The sequence below is a fragment of the Alligator sinensis genome, unplaced genomic scaffold (genome assembly GCF_000455745.1).
Source record: "Alligator sinensis unplaced genomic scaffold, ASM45574v1 scaffold760_1, whole genome shotgun sequence".
Classification (NCBI taxonomy): domain Eukaryota; kingdom Metazoa; phylum Chordata; order Crocodylia; family Alligatoridae; genus Alligator; species Alligator sinensis.
In genome coordinates, this window is record NW_005841989.1 from 2,524,517 (window position 1) to 2,537,188 (window position 12,672).

Sequence of the window (12,672 nt, forward strand, 5' to 3'; positions counted from 1 at the left end):
CCTAAGAGAGAAGGGGCTCTACACCTGTGCATAGACTTGTTAAACACAGCGGCAAAATTTGATGTGTTCCCAATGCCAGCTGAAGGCAACCCAACTACCAAGCAAAAAGGGGGGAGGGGAAGTGGTATGTAACAGGCCCCCACCTAACTGATTGCGGCACTGTGGCTCAGGTGGCTGGGCTGCAATCAAGCCAGCTGGCACCATGCTGACTGGAAGAGCCCCACTGATTAGCCTGGGAGCAATGGGCTAAAAGCAGGCCTGGAGATAGAGGCACTGGGGGTGCACAATGGAAAACCAGAAGTGGGTCCAGACACTCTCCCTGCTGCTGGAAGGGACTCGACACTTTTCTCCAAGACCGACATACCTGGGGGAGTGACACATCCTGCTGCCAAAGCATCCAGGAAAAACCGGGATGCTCACTTCATCACCGGAAGGAGTTCAGCTGAATCCCATGAGGTCAAAACACCCAGGGAAGCACAGGATACTATCCCCACTGCCAGGGCACTGGGGAGCCAGCCAGCTGCTGTCCCTTCTAATATAGTTGGGAAGCAGCTCAGCCTGGATGCAACAGGACCCCTCCACATGCACAGAAATCTGTGCACAAGCACCCAGGTTGGGGGAGAGGGCAGTCTAGGAGGGGACAACAGGTGAAGAACCCCAGCAAGGGGGTTTTCCAACACTACGCACCTAGCTAGTATGCCTGAAAGCTTGGAGTGCCCCAACAGGAGGCTGGTGGGAAAGTGAGCCTTGCACAAGTGTGACAGTGGCCATGAGATGGTGCCATACCTGGCTTAGTGCCAGGGTGGGAAGAACACATGCAAGGGCTACCTGCCAGGAGACATAGGGCCTGAAGATGGGTGAGTGAGGGGTGCACCAGGCACCGGACCAACCCATGCCCAAGAAAGGGGGAGCTCAGCATGGAGGCACTGCTGTTCTTCCTGCCCAGCCCATTTGAGCCATTTAAGTTACATTACCTGTTTAGTTGTGATTTTGAAGATAGATGGCACCAGCAGGATCCTCGCAGTCTCAATTCTCACCAGACACCTAACATAGTAGAAAAGGTCACGTCTGCATGCCAAGATGTCTCCAGGGCTGATTACAATACCCGAGTAGAAAGGGGAAGGGTATAGGAGAGGAGGAGCCCCACAAACGTCATGCCAACATAGTCGTACCTGGACTCTCAGGGAACCATGATCTTCACTTCCAGGCAAATGAAGGTTGACCCAGTGGAAACAACAAAGTTGTAGCGGGTGAATAGGCCCAGATGCGATGTGACCCCAGGGGGTGGGACATGCCTGTGGTTTGTCGGCAACTGCATCAGGCATGAGCCTGTCACACGTAGCCTGTGAAGTTTCAAGTGGTCTGTGTCAAGGAAAATGCTTTACACTGATCACACAGATGGACAGACACATATGCCTCCCACCTTTAGTATGAAGTAGCAGATATTCTTTACCTCTGTATTTCCTTAATTCAAGGCTGCTGAAGAAATCCAAGGGGGGTTAAGTCACAGAACAGCCTGAAAAGTGGGTTTTGTTTTGCAGGCGACTAATCAGCTGCCTCCTTGGTGGCAGGTCTTGGTCAGGGATCATAAGATAGTCTGCAGGTCATATGGTCCTTACATAAGCAATCAAAAAGAAGCTCACTTGGGAGAGACTTTAGGTGAAGGAAAAGGACCGGCTTCATCAATCTGGCTTATTTATGTTGCACTACCTTGGTTTTGAGAAATAAATTTTATTCTAAGGAAAACCTGAAATTCTGCCACTGTTGACAGGTTTACTGATACTCTTGCTTGTAAGTTGACTCACTGGCAAGGTTTGCTAGAGGTGATGGCTGCTGTGGGTGATGTTTTCCATTGAATATAGAAGACAAGATTAAACATGACACACTGATAAAAAGTCTAATAACCAATATTTATTGATAAAAAATGGAGGGAGAAGTTGTGGGAATACAATCCCAACTCTTACAAAACCCAAGTTAAAAAAAAAAAAAAAATCAATGACAAAAACTAAAACCCCCACACAAGTCAATGACAGACATATCCATATAAAAAGGGATTTTACCAGCCCACATTCAGTCTCTGAAATCAAGCTCTTCCTGCCTCTTGGAATTTCTTCAGCAAGGGTTCATCTGCCCGGAGAGCAAAGGTTAGTGCCTGCTTTTGGTAGTACTGGGGATCAAGCTCCAGATTGTCAATCACATCTGTCAAGAGGTGGGCTCTCTCCACTGAGATGCCAGGCGCGTCGTAGCTCAGAGCAGAGAAATGCACATGCAGGTGATAGTAGGACGGCTGGTAATGCAGGTATATCCTCAGCTGAGTACCAGCCACCCCAAAGCGCTTCAATATGGCTTCCTGGGAAAGGAAGAAGGGAAGGAATTTAATCTGCAACTCAGCCTAGTCTTTTGCGACAGTGAATGGAAAAAAAAAATCAAGCAACATTACTATAATTCCTTTCAGCTACAGATCCCAAAACATTCAGGACAGAAATTCCAGACTGCAGGAAACAGTCAGTGAAATGAAGTCACTTCTGGGGTGGAACATAGTAGCTGAGTACATCAAAGTGTTGTGCTGTATATTAGTTTAGCATAGGAAATGCAAATCCCAAACCCAGATGAAACTGCAAGGGGCAAAAAGTGATATTTAAGTAGTAAAATGCAATTACTCAACTGGAATTTAGCTGGGACAGGAAGAATTAATTGCTGTGCTTTAGAAGAAGTGCCATGGGACCTTTAAAATGACCAGAAGGGGTCAGGGCTCCAGTTTCAAGTCTTGTCTGTGAATGACGGAATGAGGGTTTCATTACATGTAAAAGGAGTTTATCCTCTTCTATGTTTTCGCATATTTTTTCCTTTCTCAAACTCTTCCAGAAGGCAGCTGAAGGACAGGGGCATGCAGTACCAGATGCTCTGGCTGACAATCTGCCCAGCTGTAAATGCACTGCGCTCGGTGCCTGTGAGAATGCTAACCCCGAGCAGAGAAAGAGGCCACCTGCACACTAAAGATTTATGAGCCAGGCAGAGGCAGAGAGACAGACACCCAAAGCTTTTCTCAGCTAAGTCCTGTCCAAGAGCTAGTCACCAGCCAAGCTCACTGGCCAGCAGGTATGTGTCTGCAGAAGAATTTAAGTGGGTGGAGATCGATGTTTGGTTCAGACATACCAAGCAATGAAACCATCAAGGAAATGGCTATAGAAGCAGATGGAGGGAAAAGCTTGCTTCAGCAAAACAGTATTTCCAAGAGCAGATGTCGAGTCCGTAATGTTGTCTGAGTGGCTGAGCCATTATCTAATGTTTAAAGCACAAGGCTGAGATGCAGCAGGGGAGACAGGTGTAAAGGGGGGGGGATGGGGCCTGTCATGGGGAAAAGCACCTCAGTATGATGACACACAGACGGGATAAAAAGAAAAAGTAGGTCACTTACAAGCTCGCTGAGCCCGAGGCTCCTGTAGCAGCAGAGATGGGGAAGTTCTTGCCAGCAGCACGCTACCAGCAAACCTGCCCCACCATTACTCTGCTGGTATATCCACCCCAGCCATTTTGCTTTTCCTAGACATAGCCCTGCTTCATCAAAAAGTGCAGCCCATCAGCCCAGTGGACTGGAATACCTCAGAGGCAGGAAGGAAAGCAGCATGGCTCAACACCTTCTCAGGACAAGAAGGGAGGTAATTACGGACTTGATTCTGACCTCAATACAGACAATGGAAATCTGGAGCCGCTCCAGCACTCTCAGGTTCAGCCCAGCCCAGCCAAAGCCAGGATCTGGCTCATTACGAACAAGGGCTGCTTCTGTCTACTCTCCACGCCTGCGCAGCAAGTCCTCCTGGACGGGACGCTAGATAACGCAGACACGCAGCCCCTCAGCCGTGCCTTCTCCTGGTTTTTGTTGTTTTCCATTCTAGTCTTCTTGCTTCATTTTGCTCAGTGAGTTACAGGAGCCTGTTAGCAGCCAGCATAATTAAAGCTATAAACAGCAACAGTGAGCTTGTCAGGGCCCTTCCAGCAGGCGGCTGTTTGGGAACACTGCAATCCCTCACCTAATCTCTTAATTAATCTCTACCTTTCCCGGAGCAATAACTTTCAGAATTTCTAAAGCAATGAAGGGGAAAACCTGCCACCCTGCTTTGATCTGAACTGCCTGGTACTGAGCATGCCGTATCACACCTGCAAGGGGCAAGACATGGCCAGAAGGTTACAAAGCAGGATATTAATACAGGGGACAAGCTTCCATGCAGGAAAGCAGCAGCCCTTCAGCTCCACTAGGCAGTTTCTACAGCAAGTTTCTACTTGCTTCCCTGGCTCACTGCATGAGGAGAGAGCTGCATTCTCTTCACTTGCAGCCCCCTGCTCTGTCCATTGCCACTGAGCTCCCCTCCCCACAGCCCTAAATCCTGCAGCCCTCTCCCCGCCCCAGCTCAGCTCTCCTGTGTGGCAGCAAGAGCCTCCACTGGTGGCCCACTCAGCTGTGCAGGGATGTGCAGTACCCAGCCAAGCTCTGCTCTCAGTGTCAGCACTTGAAGCCATGACAGTTTTAGCTGGAACAGAACAGAAGAGGAGCTTCAGACGGCCCAGGCCAAAAGCAGTTTCCATGAAGGATTCATTGGCTTTCCAAGGGATTGGTGAAGCACTCACTTGGCTCCAACTAAAAAACCTGGTTTCCAAGGCAGACTGCGTGCTCAGACTTTGAGCTCTCAGCCCAGACGCCAAGAGGAAAAGGGTGTTCTCTTCTAACAGTGTCAGATTCTGTTCCAAAGGGATGGGCAATATTGCAGCCTGGGCTACATCCTCCCTTAGCATGGCCAGTCCAGCCAACAAGCTGACAGGGGTGCTCAATCCCTGGCTAGCAGGCCAAATCTGGCCTGCGGCCCCACATCATTTGGCCCATGCGGCTCCCCATGGGTCTGGAAATTTGACAGTGGGAGAGCAGTGGCACTACCAAATTTCTGGACCTGTGGGGAGCCAATGTGAGCGGGGGTGATGCTGGGCTCCAAGGCCCAAGGCCAGCATGCGAAGGTAGTGGGGAGCACCAGGCCCTAATCGCAGTGCACTGGGGCAGGAGTGGACAGTAGTGCCAGGCCCCCAGGACTCAATCCTGGTGAGAGGTGGTGATGCTGAGCCCCCGGGGACCAAACCCAGTGTGTGGGAGTGGTGCTGGGCCCCAGGGCCCACTTCAGGTGATTGGGGCAGGGAGGGAGTGGGGCCAGGCCCCAAAGCCTGATCCTGGTGCATGGGGCTCAGCCTAGCCCACAGATCAGTCCTAGCACACTCATCTGGCCTATAAGGAGCACCACTGACTTAGATGATTGCAGAAAATAACAACATGGGAACCTGCATGGAGGGAAGAAGGACACTGCTACTGAAGACCAGAGCTGGAATCTAGTGTCCCTCTGGATCCCTGCCGCTGCCATTGAAGTAGACCACCCCAGCACAAACCTTTTCTTAGACCCAGCTCCAAAGCTGGAGAAGAGCATATTGCTCTTTTTGGGCCACCTTGTGTTTCAGACAAGAGCAATGAAAAAAGGGAATCTAAATTGGAGCCCAAGGGAAAAACCATTCAGGTAGAAAAGTGGGATGTGTCCTAACATCGGAGAGACCCTCAGCACAAGCACTGATGGAGAAAGCCTCACTTTTGAAAACTGATGCTGCAATGTATAGACGGATGGACCATAGCCAGATCTGCTAGAGTTGTGACCCTGTCAGACTGCATGAACAAAGGAGGGTCAGTGGTTAGATAAGAGACTCCAGGACACAGGGTTAGAGCATTTCACTTTGCCCTCTACAGCAAAGTGAACCAAGGCCCCAGCAGGAGGAGACATGTGGTGCTACACTGCAGGAGGTGTCTGGCAAGAGGACAACACATGACTGGAACTCTAACCCGCTTGTGATCATGAAAGATCCTGCAACTCCAGCCACAAAAGAAGAGAACGCAACTCTGCCATCCGTGACACAAATGTCAACGTCAAAAATTATATTTTGCTACCTCGAGTTCATCTGGACACCACTTCTCCTCCTGCCTCAGTTGCTGCAGGTAGGTCTCAGGTGCTACCCTATAGGCATGTGTTTCCAGGGGTGAAGTGATCTTCCTCCTGCATCCTGGAAGGCTCACAGGTTTAGTTCACTGTGTGCAGAAATGAAGATATTGTTTCAGAAAAAATCTGTTAAAGCTGGAGTGAGAGAATGGGCCACTTCTGGGATCTGAGGTAAGTTAAGGGATCACGGCATGCCCCACTCCAGTTTATACTTCCCTTTGGCTGCAGCTCAGCCCTGGGTTCCATGTTCTTTGTGCAAGACAAAGAACATGGAAGTTCAGACAGCTCATGCAGGGCAGTCCCAGAGCCGGAGAGCCTTTCAATCAGTGATTCTCAACCAGGGTGCCACAGCACCCTGGGGTGCCTTGAGATCCTTTTAAGCGTACTGCAGGATGCCATAAAATATCAGCACTGTTGTTAGGTTTACAAATATGATCTATAAGATAAACCCAGAGATTTCAAATAGACTGCAACTATGGATTTCGTTCTGAGCACTTTGAAATAGAAAAGCTGCTTTACTATTTTTTCTGTAGGCAAAAAAAAGAGTTAAAAATAAGAGCAGGCATTTTCTAAGGGATGCCTCAAGTCTGAACAGGTCAAGAATGACTGCTTTAGAGCCTAGTTCTGACTCAAGACATGAAACCAGGCTGGAGAAAGAATCCAGACTTCTCCTTCATGTCGTATGAGAGAAGGTTAATTGGGGAGGAGAGGAAATCAGGAAAAGCTTTCCATGGCCCTATGGAGACTTGCTGCTTTCCTAGGCAGAGAGCCCTTCCTATTGCCTGATGCAGTTCAAAGGGCTCCTATCATTCATCTGGCCTCTAGTGCATAAAAATGCAAGTGTGATGCAGGATGTAGAGTCCTCTTTTCGTTTACTAATTTCTCTCTCTATGCGCACAGGTAGCACCAGGTAGTTAATAAACAGACCCATAATGGGTGCGCAGAAGGGCTAATGCTGTGTACAGAATGACAATAGATGCATGTCATTAACATCTACCTAAATCCTTTCATCCCCTGAAAGCCTCACAAACACCTCTCCTCCCCGCACTGGAACTGCAACCCCCTGGAGTGGGCGAGAACATGCCAGGCAGAGAGGATTCTTTCAGATTAAGCCCAAACCTTTTTCATTCACAGCCCCTAAAAAATTTTGAAAAGAGGTGTGAGCCCCTTTGAATTGTAAGAGTGGGTATTCACATACTTTTGATTGATCATAGTCATCTTTCATGGACCCCTTAAACCAGGGTGGGCAATTCTTTTGGCTGGAGGGCCACTGAACAAGTTTTAGTGAGCTCCTGGGGGCCGCAAGGGTAACCCTGGCCCTTGACAGATGCCCCGCCCTCTGGTTGCCATCTTGGGAATGCAAGTCTCATCCCTAACCCCTCACTTTTGCCACCATAAGTCCCTCCCTTTGTCCCTGGAAGTACTCCATTTGGGAAGGACATGGCTCCATAACATGGAGCTCCCTGCTGTTCCCCATGACCTGCACATAACACTGAGCTGAGCTGGGCTGCTGGCTCCATTGCACAGGGCTTCCTCCAGAGGTGTGCGGCTTGGGCGGAGAACCCGGGAATTGCACCTGAGCCCCATGAGATAGAGCCAGGCAGACCCCACTCCCCCAGGCTCCACACTCCTGCTGCCCTGCCCTGGGCCCCTGCTGGCCCTGGTGCTAAGCTCCCATCCAGTTGCCGCTTTTCTCCTGCCTGCCACCACCATCACTCCCCCCGCCCACCCACCTGGTGCTCCCACCCCCACCTGCCACTGCTGACACCCTTCCCCTGCCACTTGCCCACCTTCTCACCCACTCGCTGTCCCCCCACTCTTCCCGCTTGCTGCCACTCTCCCCTCCCCCCCACCTGCCAGCACCACCACTACTTCCCCTGCCTGCTGCTGCTGACCTACCTGTGGGGCCAGGGTCAGGGCTGTCCCATGGACAAGGGTGGGAGCACACTGTGTGCTGCCCCCACGGGAGTGAGCAGGGCTCAGCCTCATGTAAGAACAGCAGGGGCAGCCCAGGGCTGGCCAGGATGGATACAGTGAATTAGCAGGCACCCACCCATGGGCCAAATGAAATTGCCTGGTGGACTGGATTTGGCCTGTGGGCCATACTTTGCCCACCCCTGCCTTAGACAATCTGCAAATCCCCAGGGGTCCATGGACCACAAGTCGAAAACCATTGCTCTAAACCATTTCCTCCATTTTGTGTTTTCATGTTGGTCCAGCTGCTGGGCATCATGCTGCAGCAGTCAGTGACATTATGGACAGCAGCTGCTCACATGGAAAGTCACTTTTCATTTTGTCAATGAAGTCTGACCACAGAGAAATCATTACAGTTAAGTTACTGTCCCCAACAGAATAGGTGGGGTCTACAAAGTAAGATGCCTGCCAGGGTTATAAGGACTTGGGTACAAAGCATTCAGGACAAACCCGCCCATGCAAAGACGCTGAACCCCCCTTGCTGTAATCCACAAGTTCCCCAGTCTGCTGCATGAGCAAATGGCTCTCATGACAACAGGGCAGACTTCCTGCTGGGAAGCCAGCGGGAGCAGCAAATTTGGCAGCTGCTCCCTGCTGACAGAAATTAAGGCAATCTGCAAATTGATCTTGCATCAGTACAGTGAGACCCTGAGGGGTGCTCAGGTACCACAGTCATCATAGCACCTACCTTCCCTTCCTGCAAGATGTTCTTTAGCAAAGGCAGATGCTCAGAGGTGAGGTCCCGCAGTGATTTTATCTCCCGCCGGTGGCTGATGGCTATCAAATACAGGTCATCTAGCTGCAGAGACAGGGCATTAGAAAGGCTCAAATTCAAAGGTGTAAGAAGCAGTTTGGAGAGACCAGACCTTAGAGTTTCACAGAAACAACCATGCTAAAGGGGCTGTGAATGGAACCCTGACCCACATGGATGCAGACTATCATCATCATCTATCATCTCCTGGCACCTAGATTTGGTTATAGCACACCTCTGGAATAAATAAATACATGGAGTCTAGGCTTCTTTCCTCCCCCACCACAAAACCACCGGGGAATAATTTTCTACTGAATGGAGTTCTCCCACAATTTAAACATTCCCCAAAATAGGGGAATTCCCTTCTCTCCCTTCCCCCCACAACTAAGTGTATTTGCAAATATGTTTTTCATCATTCTACAGGCTTTAAAGACCCCTTTGGTACAGTAAATGAAGCACCTGAATAAAATCGAAGGGATTACATGGTGCTGTAGGATCAACTCTTTACTAATACAGTTCCTTTCCTCTTTCTTCACTTGCTACACATTCCTCCAGCTTTCAGTATTATTCTTTTCTTTTGTCAATATGTTTAAATGAATTAGCAGACTAAGCCAACTTTCAGAATAATATGTTACGCTTAGAGCATCTTTTACATATCCCAAAGACAGTTTTTAAAATCCTGTTATCAAGTCCCATAATACCCCCATGAGTTAGACCAGGGGTGCTTAAACCTGGCCTTCAGTCCCATCCAGCCCAAAATTTGGCAGTGAGTGAACAGTGACATGACTCTCCCACCACCAAATTTCCAGACCTGTGGGAAGTCTCTGTGTGCTGGATCAGGTGCCTAATCCCAGCATGTAGGGTTGGGCAAAGGCAGTGATGGGCCCCAGGGCCCAATCCTAGCATGCTGGGGCAGAAGGCAGCAGTGCCAGGCCCCTGGGAACCAAAACCAGCATGTGGGGGTGGCATGGCCTTCAGGGCCCACTTCATATGCTCAGGGCAGGGTGTCAGGCCCCAGGGCCTGATCCTGGTCCATAAGGCTAGATCCAGCCAGTGGACTGGCCCTGCTCCATTCATCTGGCCCACATGGCCAAAAGGTTGAGCACGGAGTTAGACAAAGTATCATCACTCCCATTTTAATGGCAGGTAAACTGAGGCACAAATTGCCTACGATCAGCATAAGCCAACGGCAGAATTTGGAAGAAAAGTCAAGAATCTAGATTCCTAAATATTTTTAATGTGTTTAAGTGGTTGCCTTCCTGCAGGACAAGAGAGCAGTTTATCTTCCTACGCAGGTGTTAACAAGGGGATTTTCTAAGAATTCAGAAGGGCAAAAGCATAAACTTTAGATTTTAGAATAAAAAGTTTTCATATTTCTGTGCGGCATTACAAATACACAGGGACAGCTTCCAATCCTCGTGGTTCCATAAATAACTAGCCCTTTTCTTAGGAGCTAGTCAGACAACTGGCAATACCAACACAGTGAGAAATTCAGATAGACTTCTGGCATCTCCCAAAACACTTTATTCATTAAATGTTTGACAAACGTAAAAAAATCATTGCACATTAAAAAAAATATATATATATATATAATTTTGGCCAGGTAGTACATGGAGGTCCCACAAAAGGACCTCCCATGCACAAAAGGTCCCTCTGCTCTTGCTTTTCTGAAGGGCTGGCCTAGCAATGAAATCATGTCATGAAGATGTGATACAGCAGCACGTGCATGCATACCACATATTGATAACTGTTGATATAGCCGTAGGTCCCAGAAGGGCAGCCTTGCAAACCCTACTGATTGTGTGTGTATTTTGTTCTCTGACGGCAAAGCTTTGCAGAAGGTTGCTTTAATAAGCCCATTATCTCAGCTTTCCTCTGCTTCTGGAACAGACTTCTGACTTTATATTAACATTCCCTTCTTGCAGTTCTGCAGCTTGTGCCATCCATGTATCATTTTTTGCTTTCAAAGAGTACAATCAATGTGCGCAGAAAACAAGTAATTGAGACCAAGCACATCCTTGCACATTTAAAAGCAAGCCTGTCTATTCTGAAACAGCTGGGAAGATGGCTCCCAGGATGCCTGTTCAAACACCCAAATGCACAGTGCTTTCAATTACATCTTTTGGCTTCCAAGGAACAAGCTGATTTTCATAACCTAACCCTGTCATCCTCAGACTGGGCCAGTTAGCACTGTGGGCGCACTCCACAGCTCCTGAAGAAGACAGCAAATTATTGTGTCTTATTAAAATCACCCTGGGCTCTCTGTCAGAGTATGATTGCAGAAGAAAAGCAAGTATCCCTCTTCTCAGAGGAACATCTGTACATGGCTGTTTGAAATAAAAAAGCCAGTTGCTTAAAAAAAAGGCTGGGGGTGATGTAATGTAGAGCATTTTGGGCAACGCCTCAGGGCTCCCATGGGCTCGAGACGGAAATGAACACTCAGAGAAGGCCAAAAATGGACTTTCTGTCACATGTTTAACTAAAACTCATTCCTCTGTGTGGTCCAAGCGCACAAACAGCTACTGTATTTCCTGGGTATTGCTTTTCTCCCACCAAGCTCAGCCTGGCAAGGATCCTCCTCATCCAAACCTCAGCAGCTGAAAGGGATGATCAGAGATGCTTCCTGTCCCGAACTGGATGCCTGGGATTTCCCACATGATGCTGGTGGGCTGGAACAGATGCTGAGCTACAATTTCAGTCTAAAAATGAGGATCGTGCAGTTGGAGAAAAGTTAGTCACATGGACATGTGTAACGAATCAGTGATGGTAGGGAAGGAGTAATCATACTTTACAGAGCACACCATCCACCAGATTTGAGTTAGCATAAATTGGTGTAGCTGGCCCCACTAAATCAATGGATTTATGCCATTCACACCAGCTAAGCATCCAGCCCTACAAACCTTAGATTTTCTATTTGTCAGCCTGTGTCAAACACAAATGTCTTAACCCTAAAATCTGTCTTTTGTCCACATTGGGTGCATCTACACAAGACACTTAATGTGCAGAAGACTAATTCTACTGCGCATTACAGTGGCAGGCAAAGCCTGTGCTAATGGGCAGTAGATTTAGTCCAATGCACAGTAGCATCATAAAAAAATCTGTTCATCTGTGCTAATGTGCAGGAGTGTAGATTACAGTGCATTAATGAAGGTGTAGACATGCCTAGTGAAGCACAAAGGCTTATAAACCATGCAAGCCTCCAGCCACCAGGGAGAGATTGATCTTCACAACTGGGCAGGCCAAAGGGCAATGGACACTTCTGGTTAGCCCAGAAGTCTCATTACTTGCACATGCCTTTGAGAAGGTTATCCAGCATGCAACTGCTTCAGATGTTCCTCTCATACCCAGCATGCAACATTACAGATGGCTCTAGCCAGAGGAAGCCTGAAAATAGTTCCCCTCTCATCCTTTCTGTAGGCTGGATGGGTGGGAGGTTGGGAGGAGGGATGGGTAGATGATGCAGATTCAACACTTGACAGTCTGAGTAGTATCAGCAGCTTTTGTTCTCAGAATATTGAGGTCACCAACACGAACAAGGATTTCAAAGTGTAAACAAGCACACAATTAATTCTTCCTGCAATCCAGCAGCCTCAAATAATTAAAAAGGTCCGTATGTGCATCATCCTCAATTAAAGTGCTAAGTTACTGGAACACAATCCTACTAAGCAGGCTTCCAACTCCTAGTCTCAGAGACTTTTTGACAGTCCTACTGGGAGCCATGTGTAGCTTCTTTAATTTAATTTGGTAGCCTAGGCCTCTGAGATGGAGTATATCATCTTTTTACACTCTTAACTTCATCAATTTCCCCTCTCCCAAATACACATCCCTGAACTTCCCACAAAGCAGGTGACCCAAAGAATGTCATTCTACTCTTCTGGGGGCAGAATCTCTCCAGTCTACGAGTCAGATGTGCAACCTGCTGAA

The 12,672-nt window shown here is 48.4% G+C and overlaps 1 protein-coding gene across 2 annotated transcripts in view; it reads right to left on the reverse strand.

Moving 5' to 3' along the window:
* Positions 1-1,891: 1,891 nt before the first annotated feature.
* Positions 1,892-12,672, reverse strand: part of DCPS (decapping enzyme, scavenger) — a 73,985-nt gene continuing 63,204 nt past the window's right edge. For both annotated transcript variants that reach the window (XM_025201272.1, XM_025201271.1), the window contains 2 exons: positions 8,686-8,796; positions 1,892-2,350 (listed from right to left, as the gene is read on the reverse strand). In XM_025201272.1, the coding sequence (XP_025057057.1) occupies positions 2,084-2,350; positions 8,686-8,796 (378 nt within the window). In that variant the 3' untranslated portion in view covers positions 1,892-2,083. The remainder of the gene's footprint in view (positions 2,351-8,685; positions 8,797-12,672) is intronic.